This window comes from Cnephaeus nilssonii (assembly GCF_951640355.1).
Source record: "Cnephaeus nilssonii genome assembly, chromosome: 14".
Taxonomy (NCBI): domain Eukaryota; kingdom Metazoa; phylum Chordata; class Mammalia; order Chiroptera; family Vespertilionidae; genus Cnephaeus; species Cnephaeus nilssonii.
Genome location: NC_137085.1, coordinates 26267579 through 26286833, shown reverse-complemented (window position 1 = coordinate 26286833; position 19255 = coordinate 26267579). Strand labels below are relative to the sequence as shown.

At 43.3% G+C, this 19255-nt stretch overlaps 1 protein-coding gene across 1 annotated transcript in view; it reads right to left on the bottom strand.

Moving 5' to 3' along the window:
- GABBR2 (gamma-aminobutyric acid type B receptor subunit 2) overlaps positions 1–19255 on the bottom strand; it is a 315641-nt gene that overhangs the window by 183883 nt on the left and 112503 nt on the right. The window contains exon 3 of the mRNA XM_079789934.1: positions 10683–10853. Coding sequence (XP_079646060.1) covers positions 10683–10853 — 171 coding nt within the window. The remainder of the gene's footprint in view (positions 1–10682; positions 10854–19255) is intronic.

Here is a 19255-nt window from a genome sequence, read left to right as displayed (position 1 = left end):
AAGCCATACTCTCCAATGGGATGGCCACTAGCCACATATGGTTACTGAGAATTTGAAATGGTTAGTTTCACATATTGAAATGATAGTATTTTGGATACATTTCATTAAATAAAATATTACTAACTATTATTAAAGTTAATTTTACCTATATCTTTTCAGTTTTTAAAATGTGGCTACTATAAAATCACATGTGGCTTGCTTTATATTTCTATTATACATCTGGTCTACAGTATGTATAAAAATGTATATTATTTTCTAAAGAGAATATTTAGCATAGGTATTTTAAATGAATCAGGAAAATATATGTTAATTAAATGCTGGAAGAATTATTGAGTGACTATGGGGATAGGAAAAGAAAAGTCCAATATTTGAGGCCACATACTAAAATATCAGATAAGTTTAAAAATGAAGTAATAAAAGTACTAGGAGAAAATGTAGGTGAATATTTACAAAAATTCTTGTGATGGAAAGAGCATGCCAAGCTTAAAAGTGAAAAAATGGCCTTGATAAACTTGACTGTATAAAATATTAAAATTTTCAATATTATCAAATAACATAAAAAGCAAAATTGAATATCACATGAAACCTGGGTATATATCTGCAACAACTGTGACAAAGGCCTAATATGCTTATTTTATAAAGAACTCCTATAAATCAGTAAGAAAAAGAACACTCCAATAGGAAAATGTGCCAATAACATGAACAGCCAATGTATAAAAGGAGACACGGAAATGAAAAAGATTCCTAGTAAAAAAGAAATTCAATCTTAGTAGTAATCAAAGAAATGCAAATTAAAATAGCAATTGCCAAGGATCAAAAGAGAATAATATGCAATGTTGGCAATGAGTGCTCTCCTATACTGTTATGAAGTTCTAAATTGGTATGATCTTCCTGGAGGACAATTTGGCAACATGTACAAAAGGCTCCAAAATGTGCATACTATTTCTAGGAATTTATCCTCTGAAAATAATCAGAGATATTCCTATTAAAATACAAGTATGAATTTATTGCATTGTTGTTTTGCAATCAGGAAAAAATTGGCAACTACTTCCATGTAATGGGAGCTTCTCCTTGAGTAATTACGGCATGCCCATAGGGTAAAATATTTTCAACAGCTATTAAAAAAAACAACAGCAATAGAGAATATACATCTACCTCCTGTGCTAGCCCAAATTCCACCAAATGGCAAAGATTTTTTTTTAAGGGGAAAAAATCTCTAGTGGTTCTGGAAAGCCATTAAGGAAGACCATCAATGAGCAGAATATTCGCAGAACTACTGGTATATAGGAAGGAAGGGCACACTTTGTAGGATAAATAAAACTGAAGGAAAACGCAACTCCAAACACATCAAAGGGGGCTGTGGCACAGGTGGGGGCTGTCCCTGGGGTCACCAGGCCCAGAGTGGACAGGCTATGATGAGCCACGGTGGTGGAGAGTATCTGCTGGCCTGGGGAAACATTCCCACTGAATTGCTAAATTAAAGAAGCCATTTCTATAGTAAGAGCAAGTATTTGTTTATGTATGTTCACTTATATGCACTGAAGAAACTGTCAAGACATATGCCTGTAGATGTTAACAATGACCTTTCAGTGGCTCATTTTTCCTTTTCCTTTGTGCTCCTCTGTGTCTTCCAAGTTTTCTGCATTGAGTACATATCAATATTATGGTTAGAAAACAATAATTAGTATTCTAAATAAAAAAGCAAACATAAAAACAAAGAGAAATTGAAATTTTTATGTAAGAAAGTAACTACAGTCTTATTATTTTTCTTTTGAAGCACTGCAGTAACCCCCTGGCCAGTTTCCCAGACTCTAGGCTACTTGTCCCACTCTGACCTCAGGATTGCTACCATCTCTCACCCCCCATTTAAAAACCTTCTGTGGCTCCCTACCACTGACAGGTAAAGTCCAAACAAAGAGGCATGCAGGGCCTTCACTGTCCTTCCTTCCTCCCAGCCCGTTCTCCCACTTCTTACCCTGTACACTGAGCTATCCAGTCCTAACAGACTGTTTGCCAGTTATGAAAGGCTCCACATGCCTTCCAACTCCACTCCTTTGCTCATGTTACCCAAGCATGGCAGATGGGCCTTGGGGAAAACTGCAGCCAGAATCAACCAGAATAGCTCTGTGGACCTACACACTACAAGATGCACTGCCCTGTTAGCCAAATATTCTGGGAAGTGCAGTAGGCGCAGGTGTGGCGGGACAGAGCAGGCCTCTGAGATTCAAGGTCTGGAAAATAAAAATTAAATGCAGAACCCCATGGTGAAAATTCCAGGGGACTGTGAAAAGGTCCCCTTGAGACATGGATTTGTTGGTCTGTATATCCATCTCCTTGCTTCCGTGTGTGTGTGTGTGTGTGTGTGTGTGTGTGTGTGTGTGTGTGTGTTGGGGCGGGGGAGGGAGGGCGGGGCAGTGTGGGGGGGAAGGGGGATGCGAATACTGGCCCAGACCTTCGGCCTCCTCTCCACAAAGGCAGGCACAAACCTGGGTAAACACCCACACCTGCCACCTCTTGGCTGTGAGACCTTGGCAAAGTGACTTGATCCTTCCTAAGTGAGTCTGCGCTACAAAACAGAGACAGTACCATGCTGGGTGACTGAATGTCATCACCTGCACGAGCAGGCATACCGTAAATGGCAGTTGATGATGTCATAATTATAGTCCCCTACCTGGTGCAAGAGCTGCTTCCCAGGGCTGAAGTCATGCTCTGGGAACAGGGCCCAGGGCCATGCAGGAGGCCTGGGGAATGTCCCTGGTGAGGGCTTTGAAGTCACTATGGATATTCAGGACCCCTTTCCCTCCCAGAAACCTCCAGGATCTCCTTCTGGCCTGTTTCCCCAGGCCAGAAGGAGATCCTACTAATAAGTCACCTAAGAGCATTAGTAAGTTCTTTAGGAAAAAAAACACTGGCCCTCACTCACTCGGTGTTCTGGGACCCATTGGCCTGGGTGGAGTATGTATTTATCTTATATCACAGCCCTGGGGAGCTGAGAGTGGCATTCACCCAGCCCGGCATGAGCCCTGGTGCTGGCACCACAGACCCACAGCCAAGCACCTGTCCGCTCTGAGCAGGGTCCAGAACAGCTCCTGTCTTTTAAGAATTGGTATGTGTGTGGTGGGAGAGTGCTGAGCTCTGAGGACCTGGCATGGAGGGTTAAGGAGGAAGCATCCACTAAGCCCCAGGGTCTTTCTCCTTCACGTTGGAATGGGGCAGCCATCTCTGACCTATTTGGAGTGGAGGGAGGAGGAGAGATAGTGGGCCATCTCTCCCAAGAGCAGAAGCTTTGGGCCAGAACAAGGCACTCAACTTGGAGATCTTTTTGTCCAAAGGATTCGCCACCGCAGACACCACTGGACAAAAATCCTTGTATGCACTCCCAGATATGCCACCAGGATACAGGAGCACTGGAAACTGTTCTCACCCCATGGGGTCTTCTCACTCTGAAGGAATGGATCTGGCAAGGCACTTGCTACACTCTCCCTGAGGGCACTTACATGAAGGAAGAAGTGTTTCTTGAATCCTAGAGTCAGCCCAATGGAGCCTAGACCTCAGAAGCCTGGAGGCCTGTAGAGCCCATTCTTGATCTTGACCTGGAGTCTCTACCTTGAATATCTGCATTGGACCAGGGCTTTAGGGAAGAACCTATTGCCAGTACTACCCTCCATATGTCACCCACCCCATCTGTTAAATGAACAGGCAACCCTGTGTACTTCATCCATCCCAGTGACCCCCAACCTGTAGTGTTACTTATACCCTCTTAGAGGCAATATCACTGAATAAGCACATCAACTATGTGCTTGCTAGCTTAAACAATCTCACTTTCCAAATGCCAAAGAGGTTGCTACAAACAGAGCCTTGGTGTGGGCAGGATGGATACATATGAAGCAGTCCCTGCTGGCTGGCCCCGAGCCGGGTCTCTGCCAGAGCTGGACGTAAGAGCCAAGGAGAGGATGTTTCTTGCCTGCAGACAGACAGCTACTAATAAGTCACCTAAGAGCATTAGTAAGTTCTTTAGGAAAAAAAAAAACTGGGGCACGAATGGGACACTAGTACCTTCAGGATTAAGATCTGATCAGTCAGGAGTCCCCTCCTGCCTCCTAATGTTTAGAGGATCTTTGGATACGTGGGCTGCACAGGTGATCCTGCTGCCTGCAGGGAAGCCATGGACATGGACCAGAAGTGGCACAGCCTGGCCCCTTTCTCAGATAAAGCAGACTTAGCAACACAGTGGCCTCAGCTGAAAGCTGCCCATTCCTCCAACACAGGGGTTCTCAGCTGCATCAGAGGGTCTGATTCACAGGAACTATTCTCACCTCCATGGAGTCTTCCCACTCTTATTTGCTCAAAATAAAAAGTTCCTCAAACTCATTGTTCCTCTAATGAGTTCCCAGGTGACAATGACACTGATGCTGTCAGTCCAGGGACCATACTTTGAGAACCACTGCTCTAGAGAATGAGATCACCTGATCCTGCAAAGAGAAGATTCTGAAATGTTGACAACTCAAATGAACCTCCCTGGATGATGAAGCCAAGGAAAATCACTCAGAAACGAACTACAGTGTGTGCATTGCCAACGCCACCCAGAGTGGCCACGTGGTAGGTCCCTGGTCACTGCTGGTTCCAGTAAATTTTCCATTGAGATCTCTAGAAAAATCCCCACCAGTAAACAATGTCATATCCCAGAAAGACCCAGTTAAGAAACAGCAGCCTGGCCTGTGCTGGGTTCTATGGGAGTGTGACTTGCTGACTTGGCCAGCTCCTCCCTTTGTCCTGATGGCCCCTGGTGACTCAGCACAGGGGCTTGGATTTATCGGCACCCCTCCCACCCCCATCGCACCATTGCAGGTGCAGGCCGACTAAGCACAACAGAGGGCCTAATGGACAGAGATACCTTCTTGAACGTACACATGCCAGGTAGCATGCAGGGTGAGGGGACTGAGAGGTCAGAGTGGCTCTTGTCCACAGGGGCTCTCCAGTCCTGTGGTGGGGGGTGATGGATGCGGAGACAGATGGTATGTTACACTGCACTGTGCAAGGAACTGGAGGAGCAGAGGCAGCACACCTGAACCAGCCTAAAGAGGCATGTTGAGTCAAGTGTGGCAGAGGATGTTCCTACACAGAGAGAAGCCAGCACAGAGGTGTGGCTGGACCAAAAGAGAAAGTGACTGAAGGTGAGACAAAGGGGGAGGCCTCAGGGGACCGTGAAGGGTCTTAGCCACCCTGAGGAGCTCAATCCTGCTCAGAGCAGCAGGGAAGGCTGATGACTCTAATAAGGTTGGCTCCTGGGTTAGATGCAAGCACAAGGTCCCCTGTCCTCCACTGCAGAAGTGTCCTCCAGGCTACCGTTCCATAATAATAAGCGGTAACTTTAGAGGAAGAGACCAGAGGCTCCTTTGGTGGGGCAGATGGTGACTTGGCCAGCAGGGAGGACTTCAAAGGGCCAGGCAGGGCTGTGGAAGGCTGAAAGGGCACGTGCTTTGAAGGGGAAGCTCTTGCAGATGATGCCCTTTTGGTCTTGGACAGATCAAGGGCTTCAGTGGGTTCCAACACTTGGGGGAGGCCTCTGGCATGGAAAGGTCAGCCCCAGAAAGCTCCAGATCACTGCGGACCAGTGACTGGCAGGGAGTCTCCGAGCCAGCTTGGAGGGCGGGTAGGGAGGGAAGTGATGCTAGTGGCAGGTACAAAACCGAGCCACACCGCTAGGCTCCTGAATGGAGGTCAGCTATCCGCTAAGGAACCAGATTCTAGATGATAAAAAACGTAACAGCTAACCCTTGCATGGTGTTTATTATGAGCCAGGCACTTCTGTTAGCACATTAGGTTTCTGAGCACATTTAATCCTCATGACAACCCTAAGAGTTAGTTAGCACTGTCATTATCCCCATTTTCAAGATGAAGAAATGGAGGCATAAAGAGGTAAATAATTCTCATGGCTACACCCTTGGGAATGGCAGGATCAAGGTCATCAACCAGATCTCTCTAAGTCCTCAGCACAAATTCTTTAAGCTAATAATGATTTTAGAGTCAACTTGCCCATCTCCCTTAACTTATAGAAGGGGGAACCGAGTCCCAGAGAGACTGAGTGATTTGTCCCGGGATACACAGTTGTTTAATTGCATCAAAAACTGGCAGCCAGAAGAATCAATGACAGGACCTGGAACTGGGGGGAGAAGCCTAAATACCCTGTTATTCTCTGCTGGTCCTTCCAGACACTGGTGCTCACTGCCTTTCTCGCCACCCAAGCCCTGCCTCCATCCTGTGCCTGCAGTGCCCACATGGATGTCACTCAGCATTCTGGCCTCTGACTTCTTTGCCCCTGGTGATCTCTACCATCACTCTGCTTTAGCTATTCACACACAGCCAGGGCCTGGCTCCTCAATCCCTACATCCTCTTCCAACTATGACCACAGCTTCCCCTCCTTCCAGCTCCCTTACCCCCACATCACCAAGTTTGTAAGAGACTTCCAGGGCTTCACTTCTTCCAGGCCCACAGTTCACCTTCCTGCCTACCCCTCTCCATCTTGGGGCCCATGGACCACCCTCTCAGCAGCACCCTCAATCTTCACCATCCACATCCACTCTGTCTTCCACCTGGCAGAGTCCCAGTGCTGGGGCAAGGCTACTCTCCACCTCCTCCATCCTACTCCACAGCCACCGGACTGCTGAAGACAGGCACACTGCCAAGCAGACTGGGTTCCTCTCAGTGCAAGGGCTCCCATCACCAGAGGGCACCATTTCCACCCTGCATTCCTGAGCCAGTGGTGAAGGACAGAGCATTGGGGGCACACTGAAACCACCCGGAAAGCCTAGAGGGGTTCTAATGCTGGGGTCACTTCCTGTAACTGTTCTGAGGGATGGCCTGGGCACCAGGATTTGTAAAGCTCCCCTGTTGATTAAAAAATGTACCCTATCCATATAGGGGAATACTACTCAGCTGTACAAAGAAACAAACTTCTGATACATGTACATGGATAGTCTTCAAAAACAGTGTGCTAAAAAGAAGCCAAGCACAAAAAAAATACATGTTATATGATTATATGAAAATTTTAGAAAAGGCAAAACTATAGAGCCGTGGTCAGCAAACTGCGGCTCGCGAGCCACATGTGGCTCTTTGGTCCCTTGAGTGTGGCTCTTCCACAAAATACCACGGCCTGGGTGAGTCTATTTTGAAGAAGTGGCGTCAGAAGAAATTTAAGTTTAAAAAATTTGGCTCTCCAAAGAAATTTCAATCGTTGTACTGTTGATATTTGGCTCTGTTGACTAATGAGTTTGCCGACCACTGCTATAGAGCAAGCAAACAAACCTGGGCTGGGGGTAGGATTGATGACAAACGGGCATGAGAGAACTTTTAGAGTGATAGGAGTGTTCTAAGACTGGGCTGTGACGATGGCTGCACAACTTTTATAAACTTTCTAAAAATAATTGAACTATATACTAACAATGGGATGAGTTGTATGCGATATAAATCATCCCAATAAAAAGTGTGGGGAGGGGAAGAGGAAAGGGAAAAATCTCAAGTTATAAAATTTAAAATTTTTTTGTATTAAAAATAAATTCCCCTGGTGATTCCAATGAGCAGCCAGAGTTGAGAACCCAATGAAGGAGGCCTGATACCTACTGACCTCAAGGCCATGTTCATTCCTCTCTGGCCCCCGACAGCTCAGGGCTTGGCACATCACAGGCCACATCGTTATTTTTTAAGTGAATGGATATGCATTTCTAGAGTCTGTCTCATGAATAGTGGCAAAGAGAATGTCCACTTAATAGCACCAAGTATGCATAAGTCTTTCACTTATGTTTTCTCATTTCCCAGTGCCTGTGAGGTGGGACTAAATCTCCCTATTTTACAGAAGGGAAACTGGGATCTCATTCAGGTGAAGTGAATTGCCTGGTGTCACACAGCCCTTGCTTGGCAAAGCTGGGCCTAGAGATTGGTACATCTGACCCAAAACCTGAGCAGCCTCTGGGTCACCACTCACTGGTCTTAAATCTCAGTTGTTCTGGGTTCGAAGGAGCAGCTGGTCCCAAGGTGGAATGGCCCTCAACTCTTCCCCCTCTCAGTCCCAATGTAATGAGCTCCTTGGGATTGAGGTTTCCTCCCCAGCTCCCTCCAACTTCAGGATTGCTTTCATTTGACATTCCTTCCAGTGCACCAGTCCGGAACAGAAGTGCTTGATGCTGCAGATCGACCAGTTTCATAAAAGGAATCCAGTTTCCTTTGCACTCACAAAAAGCTGTTAGGCCCTGGCGAGCTTCCAGGGCCTGCACTCCAGCGATGCAGCCCAGACATCAGGAGAGGGATGCCAAAGCCCTTGGGCACAGAGAGGAGTCAGCTGGGCGGAGAGATTTACATCGAAAGGGGTTCTTGCCAGCAATACCACCAAGCAACATCCTGTCCTCAGAAAGGAGGTTTCCCTCTAATGCCCTGAAACTCGGCTGAGGGCCCCCACACAGCTGTGCAGGGATGGAGATGTGCTAACAAACTGTCAATACCTGACCCCAGTGGGTGGGGACAGCATAATGGAGAAAACACTGACCAGTACTCCGGAGGTCCAGGTCCGGGCTTCCAGCCTCAGCTGGGCTCTTCACCAGCATGCGCCCTGGGGCAAGAGGCAAGCCTCAATTCCCTCTGTCAGATGGGAACCATAACTCCTCCCTACAGGGGGGTTGGCTGTGAGAGTTGTTAGAGGATCCATAAAGCACTCAACCAAGCCAGGGCTGAAAATGTAATCTCTTTAGGTCAAGGCTTTCAGGTTTTTCAAATCTTCCAGGTCACATGCAGTTCACTTGTGACTGCAGGAAGTTATGGATGGAAAGAAGGAGCAATGTAAGTCTGGAATGGGTGCCTGGACCAGGTTTTAGTCCTGACTTTTTTGTGAACAATGACTTCATGACTTCAGAGATGCTTTGAAACCCTGAACATTTTCCCATCCCCTCTCTGGGCCTCAGTGTCCCCTTTTATACAATAAGGGGATTAGGGAAGTGTCTCTAAGGGCCCCTCAGGCTCTGACTCTATTGGAAAAACGCAGGTCCCTCCAAATTGCTTCAGAGTCCCATGTTAATGGGGCCACAGACTGGCCCTCCTCATCCTCTCCATCAACCAGTTTCATACTCATTTCAGAACATTTGTGGCTGCCTGCATAAAGGGCAGTCTTTCAGCAAAAGCCTCTTCAGCTTTGGCACTGAGTCACTCCCGCTGGAGGTCAAGTTTCCTTTGTGCCTCACCCTAGGGATTGAGAAGCAGAGAGGTGAGAAGAGGGCCAGTCTTGCCTGGGAAAAGCATGCCTTGTTTGGATAATCACAGATGGTGGGGCCAAACACTTATGCTTTTCAAGCACCTCCCAAAACATCCCTCTCTGTGCATGAACTTTACAGTTTACAAAGTTCTTTCAAATCCATGACTCATCAGATTTTGGAAAGAATCCTGAAGGGATAGTGGAGGAAATCGCAGCTGAGAGAAGAGAGGTGACTTCTCCAAGGTCAATGCATCGAGAGTGGCCTGTCCCTCCCATGGGAGAGATGGGCAGAGCCTCAGAAAGGTAAGTACAAGGCTGGGGTGGAAATCAGGTCTAGTAATTCCCAGTCCTTTCTGCCTCTACCCTCCTGCCAGAATGATTGGGTCCTTTCCAACTCCTCCCACATCTGTCTCACGCCTTCCCTCCCCACAAGGCTCAGTGTTTTTCTCTTGGGCAGCTAAGCACACCTGGAATGTCATGTTGTTGGGAGGCTCCAAGTATCGAGGAGAAAGGAAAGTAGAAATTATAAGGAGAATGGGAAGAAAGACAAGAGACAATTTTGCCCTCATCTGAGTGGGAAAACTTTTTAAACCTTTGATAATATGCACTCTTAGGAAGGGTGTGGGGAAATGGGAATTTTCAAACACATTGGTGGGACTAGAAATTAGAACAGCCTTTCTGGAAGTCAATTTATCTCACTATTTTAGATGACTCAGTAATTCCACTTCTAGAAATCTGCCAGGTGGGAAGGTGTTGGCGGTGATGTTAAAAAGGTATACACATCCATAGGGGCCTGGTTCAATAAATTATCATCTCTCCATCTGACAGAACACCATGGACCATTAATAAGAATGAGATCAATCAAGACTTCTAAGATCTGTTGTAAAATGAAAAAAGCAAAATCTATAGTATGACATCATTGGGTTTAAATAAATATAATGAAAAGGAACTGGGCAGATGAACACTGAACTGAGAGTGGAAGAGAATGTGAGATTTAGGGCAATTAGCAACCTTTTTATTTTTTTACTTTATATTTTGGCTTTTTTTGTTTGTTTGTTTTGTGTTTCAAGTACTACAGATGTCCTCCACTTTCCCCCCATTTACCCCTCCACCCTGTCATGATTTTCAGAGGGTCACTACAGCATCAGCAACAAGGACAACAAACCTATAGGGGCGGTGAGGGAATAAGCCACAGGATTTAGCCAAAGGAAGGGTTCACTCCTCAGCTATCTAGGACGGAGGTTTTCACCTGTCCCATACACCATCAAATTCCTCAGCCACCAGCTCTGTTTTGTCAAAGGTAAAACAACGTTGGTCCTGCTAATAAATGTCTGCTTAAAAGCCCTGTGATACTGCCCATCCCTGATTCAGCCGTAATGCCCTTGCCTGGAGATGACAGCGGCCAACAGGGAGCTGAGAGCTTGACCCCTCAGCAAAGCATACCTCGGAGAATCTCTGCACATCTTGGGTAAGTGTGCCTACTCGCTTCCACTGGAAATGCTTTAGCAGCTTCAGGATGGCTGGATTCACTGCGTTGTCTGATGGGACAGTCCGGAAGAAGTAAGGGTATTTTTTCTTATCAGCCAGGACAGGTGTGGTCGCGGCAAAAGAAAGCTGAAAAATACAAGAGAGAGAACACTTTTACTGGTGGGCCTCACTGCTCTGAGCCCAGGATCTTTTGGAGCAGAAGAGATCTTTAGTTCTGACTTTGGCACAAACACACAGGGCAAGATATTTTAAAACCTTTTTATTATAAAAGTAATGCATTATAATGAAAGAGAATATTTAAAAAATGCAAAATAAGGAGGAAGAAGGAAAAAAAATTGAGTGAATAATTTACCCCTCACCAAAGAACCACCATTAATGTTGTAGTCTATTGCCTTCTGGTCTTTTTTCCATGCACATTAATTAAAAAAAAATCCTGAAGTCATTCCACATATGTAATTGAACTGTTTCTCTCTCCCCCGCTCGCCCCCACTCCACACACACTTAACATTATCTTACAAGTATTCAGCCGTCTATTAAAAACTCTTCGTAAACATTTTCACAGTTGTATAATATTCTAGGGTATGTAAATAAACATCATTTATTGAATCATCTCTAATTGGGGGACATTTAGATTGTTTCTAATTTGTCATTATTGTCATATTACTCTGCAAGCATCCTTGTGCAAAGCATTTTTTTTTCTAAATTTCAGTCTATTTCTATAGGATAAAAATCTGTGATATAAAATTTCCCAGAAAAAGGATATGTGATTTTAAAGACTCGATCCTTACTTCCAAAAATAATTGTATCAATTTACATACCCACTAGCCAGGTATGATTAGAGAACCAATTTTACCACATTATTGTCAACAGAGGAACTAAAACATTATTTTAATTTTATAATGATTTATCCCTGAAAAACTGGAATCATGTTGCATTCATTGGTTATGCATAATGTTTAATCTTTTTCCATGTGGTCATTAACCAGTAGTATGTTCTATTTCAGGAATTTGCTTTTTCATGTCTTTTGTTTATTTTTTGAGTGGTATTCTAATGCTTTTCTTATTGAGTTTAATGAAGACTTTTATATGTACTAGCATAACGTTCAAACTCAGACTGTTACAGTTGCTGTAAGTATCCCAGTTTGTTTGCTTTCCCATTGTGTGTGTGTATTTTAATTTACACTAAGTAGTCAAATCTGCTCCTCTTCCCTTTTATTATTTCTTCTTTTTCTTTTAAGTGCCAGTAAGTTGCTAAATTGGATTTTAATGATGTCCTACAAGGCCTAGCTTAAATGTCACCTCTTCCATAACACTTCCTCTGATCTCTGCTCTCCCTTCCCTTGGCCTAATCCACAGAAGGTGCCTATCAACCTTTTTGATTTTTGCTGTGTGATGGTGGGAGAATGGTATCTTATAGTTCTAATTTGCATTTACCTTTTTATTAGTGAGGGTGAGTATCTCTTTCTATGTTTGAGAGCAATTGGCATCCTTTGCCTGATTTCCAACTGGACTCATTTTTTTGGAACAGTTGGTAGAAATAATCTTTTATATTAAGGAAATTAGCCCTTTGTGATATAAGTTACTAATTTCTCTCCCAGTTTGTATATCTTTTCTTTTGATGTTTCTTATAGTGTCTTCTGCCATATGGAAGTTTTTTTTTAATGTGGTTGGATTTATCTACTTTTAAATTTTATGTCTTCAGGTTTGGTGTTGTATTTCCCACTCTGAGATTATAAAAACTGCTTCATGATTTCTTCTCATCTGTCATCTTTCCCTCCCTTCTTCCTTCTGTTTCCCTCCCTCCCTCCCTCCCTCCCTCCTTCCCTCAGTCCCTTCCTTTCTTTCCTTCATTTGTTTCATTTAAAACTTTGATCCAAAAAGAGCATGGTTGAAGCAAGCTCAATCTTTGCTACCACCAGCTTTCTTCCCAAACTTCCCAGTAGCAGCTCCAGATCCAATACTTCTCAGAGTCCAATTTCAGCATCCAAGGAAATAGCCTCCTGGCACCCTCAGGCACCAGCTGAAGATGCTCTTGTAACCCGAGGAAGCACTCCTCCCGCCCTCCCCGCCCCCAAGACTCTGGCAGAGTGGGGGCAGTGGAGATCTTGTCCCTTTTCCTGGTCTGTCTCAGAGGGCTGACAGCCACTACCCAGGATCCCTGGAGCTCCTGTGTCCCCTCAGCAGCCTACACTGTTGGTGTGTGAAGCTGAACACACACCAAACAGCTCACCTGCTGTCACCTGGAACCAAAGAGCCCCTATAAGAACCAATTTTTAAGATCCTCAGAGACAGGGACATCATCCCAAGATTGGTAAAGGTCAAGGATAGAATGGCTGTTTAAAATTACAATAAGGACCAAATGGGAAGAGCCTACAGAGAGGAAATTCCCAGCTGGACAGATTGAGGAACACTAGCATTCAGAGTTATTCAGCAATGAAATGCCTGCTATTTAAATAGTGAGATCCCTGTGTCTGGAGGTATGCAAACAGAGGCTGAACCATGACCTAGAGAGAACATAGAGGGGCTTCAAGATGTCTATGAGCTCCCCAAAAACTGTATGAAAAAGCTTGTGTGGGTGTATATGTGCAGACAGACACAAATTTTTCTGAAGAGGATCCACTGCTTCCATCAGGTTCACAAAGAGGACCTTAAAACCCAAACACGATCAGCACTCCAGCATGCAGGTGATATTTAGGTCCCATAGTGAGCTCAACAAAAAGAAGCTCTGCTGTCCCCTAAAACCCACTGTTCATGATTTTTTTTCAATATTAAAACAACAATTCAAGCCTCCTACAGTTACCAGCACAAGAAGGAGCTATTAGAAAAATCAGGAGCAACTATTTCAGGGCCTGCAATGGTGTATGTGCCATCACACCCCCAAAAATGCTTCCCTAATACATTTTGGAAAATGTTGGTTTTCTGATGCGATTTCTGAATCACACTCTGGTTGATACTTTGCCATTATTGTCCCATTAGTTCCAGGTCCACAATTAATTGTTGCTTGAACAACCTCATATGTTTGCCCTGTAGGTAATTACAGTGGTTACTGTTCAGTGAATAAATGGTCCATTGTGTTTACAATGGGCTTGGAGTACAATATATGCCCCGGGTCTAAATCATGTTGGGTGCAAAATATTAACTGGCACTGACATTTTCTGCACCATTTGAGATAATGCACACTTGGATTAGATGGCTTGGCATCACTGCTCCTCTGGCTTTCACCTCCTAAAACTTCCTTCCATGGGCAAAGACTGCAGGTGCCTACTAGCACTGTTGGATTGGAGAAACCTGCAAAATCATGTAGCTCTGGGATTCTCTACCCTGGCTGCACATTGGAATCACATTGGAAGATTTTTAAAAATTGTACTCACTTAGTTCCACTCCAAACCAACTGAATCAGAATCTCTGGGCACAAAGGCTGACATCAGTATTATTTTAAAACTTCTCAGGTGATTGTGATGCCCAAGGAGGGTCGAGAACCCCTGATATAGATCAACACCCTTAGCTTTTTGTTCTTCAGTTTTATTTTGTATTGGTTTCAGGTATACAGCTTAGTGATTAGACAATCATATACTTTACATAGTGTTCCCCTCGATATTTCCAGTACCCCAACTGGCATCACACATAGTTATCGCAATATTATTGACTATATTCCCTAATCTTTACTTACTTCCCTGTTATTATTTTGTAACTCCTAATTTGTACTTCTTAATCCCTTCACTTCTTTCACCCAGTGTCCCCTGCTCCTTTCTGGCATTCACCAGTTCGCTCTCTGTGTCTATACGTCTGTTTCAATTTTGTTTGTTCATTTATTTTGTTCTTTAGATTGCACATGTAAGTGAAAGTATATGGTATTTGTCTTTCTCTGACTGACTTATTTCATTGAGCATAATACCCTCTAGGTACATGCATGCTATCCCAAATGGTAAGATTTCATTCTTTTTAAAATAAAATTTTATTGATTTCAGAGAATAAGGGAGAGAGATAGAAACATCAATGATGAGAGAGAATCACTGATCAGCTGTCTTCTGCATGCCCCACACGGGGATCGAGCCCATAACTCAGGCATGTGCTCTGACCAGGAATCGAACCATGACCTCCTGGTTCATAATTCGACATTCAACTACTAAGCACTTGGCCAGGCTTCATTCTTTTTTTATGGCCAAGTATTATTTCATTGTATATACCACAGCTTTTTTATCCACTCATCTATTAAAGGGCACTTGGGTTGCTTCCATCTCTTGGCTATCCTAACTAATAAAGAGGTAATATGCAAATTGACTGTCACTCCAACACACAAGATGGCTGCCCCCATGTGTTCAAAATGGCCACCCCCATATGGACACAAGATGGCCACCACAAGATGGCCAGTAGAGGAGGGCAGTTAGGGGCTACCAGGCTGGCAAGGGAGGGCACTTAGGGGTGACCGGGCCAGCAGGGGAGGACAGTTAGGGGCGACCAGGCCAGCAGGGAAGGGCAGTTGGGGGCAATCAGGCTGGCAGGGGAGCAGTTAGGCATCGATCAGGCTGGCAGAGGAGTGGTTAGGGGGTGATCAGGCTGGCAGGCAGAAGTGATTAGGGGCAATCAGGCAGGCAGGAAGGCAAGCGGTTGGGAGCCAGTAGTCCTGGATTGTGAGAGGAATGTCTGACTGCTCGTTTAGGCCCGATCCCACCAGAATCATGCCTAAATGGGCAGTTGGACATCCCTCAAGGTGTCCCAGATTGGAGAGAGTGCAGGCTGGGCTGAGGGATACACACACACACACACATACCCCTGCACAAATTTCATGCACCGGGCCTCTAGTTATAAGTAATGCTGCTATGAACATAGGGATGCATATATTCTTTCGAGTTAGTGTTCTGTTGTTTTTTTTTTTCAGATATATACTCAGAAGTAGAATCGCTGGGTCATTAGGCAAATCCATTTTCATTCTTTATATATTTTTAATTTTTAAAATCTTCACCCAAAGGTATGTGGTTTTTTAAAACTGATTTCTTTAGAGAGAGAAGGAATGAAGGAAGGGAATGGGGGGAAGGGAGAGAAGCATCAGTGTGAGAGAGAAACATGGAGCGGTTGCTTCCCATACACAACTGACTGAGGATTGAACCCACAACCTTTCTGGTGTATGGGACAATGCTCCAACCAACTGAACCACCTGGTCAAGGCCCAAGGCAGATCCATTTTTAATTTTTTAAGGAAATTCCAAGCACTTTTGCTAGTGGCTGCACCAATCTGCATTTCCACCAACAGTGCACAAGGGTTCCCTTTTCACCACATCCTCACTATAACTTGTCATTTTTTTATTTATTGCTGATGGCCATTCTGACAGGTCAACACCTTTAGTTTTGAATAAATAGGCTGAGACCCAGAAATGGGGAGATATCGAGATACCCACAGTGGCCAATGAAAGAGAGAGAAGCAGGACTCAAATCCAGGTCTAAAGGACTCTAATACTAGTGCTTTCTCTTCCTGATGGCTGCCCCCCTGCCTTGTATGTGCTTGCCTGGCCTTCCTCCCCCAGCACAGTCACGCAGCATCTTGAAACACAAGGCCTGTTGCATAAGGGCCTTAAACTTGACAGACTCAACCTTTCTGGACTCTCCTGCCTTATTTCACACAATTGAGTTTATTTCTAAACACACTGTGATTGCGGCTTTGAGTTAAATCCCTAAACCAAGGATTTATTTGAGAGTACTTTTACATTTATTTTATAGTGTTGTTATTTCTAGTTTTATTGCATTGTTTTGAGAATTTGGCATGTACAGTGTTTGTTTTCGGACTTTATTGAGATTTCTTTTGTGGCCTATTATACAATCAATTTCTGTAGAAGTTCTATGGTGGCTGGAAAAACAGATGGAGTCTCCAGTTGTAAACTATAAAAATTATCAGACTACTTATGTATAAGCGATAAAACCAAACTAACCAATTATATTATCACATGTTTTACATTTTTTATTTACTTGACCTATCAAAGACTGAAAGATTTGTTAAATTTTTCTCCATTGTCTCTCATAATTTCTTCATGTTCTGGGTGGGGCAAAAGTAGGCTTACAGTTGTTGTATGGAAAAAATAATACAATGATTAACAAATAATAATACAAGAATAAACTCTGTTTCACATACAACTGTAAACTTACTTTTGCTCCACCCTGTATTTCAACAGTTTTTGCTTTACATCTTTTGATTTTATGTTGTTTTGAGCATAAATGTTCCTTACAATTACACTGTTATTTTTCAGCAATGTATACAAATTGCCTAATACAAATATCAGGTACTTAATAGGTAATCATTGAGTAAACCGAGGATTAAAATATTTTTCAAGGTAAAATAAACCCCTTTGTCATTTTATTGTTTTGTTTTATATTATATCTTGCTTGGTATTAATATTGAAACTGTTACTTTATTTTTGCATTTGCCTGTCATAGCACTGATCCTCCTATTGGTATTCTATTAAGATTGTTTTAAGTGTATTTCTTGAAAAGAGTACGTGAATGAATTTTAAATATATATGCTTATTAATGTAATGAATACTTGGTTTTGCATTTATCATCTTGTTAGCAGTCTTACTCTTTTCAAGGCTTCCTTTTTGTTTCCTTTGTCTCTTTTGATACTCAGACTATATACCTACCCTTCTCCATTCTGGATATATTAACCTTGCTTCTTGTTTCACCTTCTGCAGTACCACTTAATAGTCTGAAGAATAGTGTGGGATTGAAAACTTGCCCAGAATGAGCCTCTATTGGTTTGATACATGGTAGAATTTAGCTGGGTATACAATTCTTGGGCTATCACTTTCTCCCCTTGAAACTATAAAGTGATGCAAAGGAGAAATCGGGGCTAGTTTGATTGTTGTTCATTTGTAGGTATCTAGTTTTCTCTGCCTGGATGCTGGAAAAAAAATTTTCTTTATTCTTAGAATTAAAAAATTTTGCCAAGATAGATCTGGCTGTGGCACTCTTTTAAAAAAAACATTTTTATTGATTTCAGAGAGGAAGGGAGAGGGAGAGAGAGATAGAAACATCAATGATGAGAGAGAATCATTGATCGGCTGCCTCCTGCACACCCCCTACTGGGGATTGAACCTGCAACCCAAGCACGTGCCCGTGACTGGAATCGAACCTGGGACCCTTCAGTCCATAGGCCGAGGCTCTATCCACTGAGCCAAACCAGCTAGAGCTGGCTATGGCACTCTTGATTTTACCTAGGACACAGGGAGTCCTTCAATCTATACACCCACGTTTTTAATTCATAAAATATACACAAACATATAAATATATACTATTTATTATATATAAAATATATACTATATATAGTATTATATGTAATATATAATACCATACTTACTATATATATTTGTATTATATTAATATATATTCTTTTCTGTCCTCCAGAACACCTGATTATCTGTGTTGTCTTTTCATTCTCCAAATCCATATCTGTCATATTTTCTTCCATGACTTCATTTCTTGGTCTTTGTCCTCTGCATTCTGGAAGAGCATCTTGTTTTATTTTCTTTTGTTACAGGGTATGAGCATATTGAGTTTCACTAATTTCTGGTGAAATGACTATACCATTTACAGTCCCAGTAGCAGGGCACAAGGTTTTCATCTCATCATGTTCTATCCAATATTTGGTATTATCTAACATTTAAAAAATATTTTTTATTGATTTCAGAGAGGAAGGGAGAGGGAGAGAGATAGAAAAATCAATGATGAGAGAGAATCATTGATTGGTTGCCTCCTACATGTCCCATACTGGAGATCAAGCCTGCAACCTGGGCATGTGCCCTAACCAGGAATTGAATCATGACCTCCTGGTTCATAGGTCGACACTCAACCCATGCTGGCTGGGCTTATCTGACTTTCTAAGGTGGCATTTCATTAGTACTTGACTTTGCAACCATTTGACTGCAATATATAAACATGTTAGCCATTCGGGTTCTTTGTTCTGCAGGTTTGCTGATTTGCTTTTCAACAGCCTCAGTTTTAAGCTTTACTGTCTCTAACATATTTTTATTGTATTATTGACATTTTCAGTTTCCCAGTTATTTTTTATGATCATATCCCTTTTCATCCCATCCCCTTATCTCAGGCTATTTCATGGAGACCTTTTTTTTTTCTGCTTATGATTGGGGTTACCAAACATCTTTCTAAACTTTTCTTCCTTATCCTACAATAGATCATTTTCAGAGGTAGACTCTTCCTATGCTTCTTCTGGGTATTGTGTGCCTTTGATCATTTTTGCAGCACTTTTTCAAAGGCTGAATGTTAGGTGTTTTCAATGTATTCATCCTGAAAAGCAAGCAGGTCTTTTCAGATGTGACTTATTAAAGGACACACTATGCAGATTGTCCTTGGCCCTGTTTTCTGTCTACTTATACTGCAAGTGAGTATGTTTCTCAGAAGACTGGAGACTAAGTATTGAGCACAGATTTTGGTGTCCAGCAGGCTCTCTTATGCTGTTCTACATTACTAAGGTGACCTTTCCTCCCTCAGAGCCTGATTCCCTGGTACTCTGGATCAACACAGC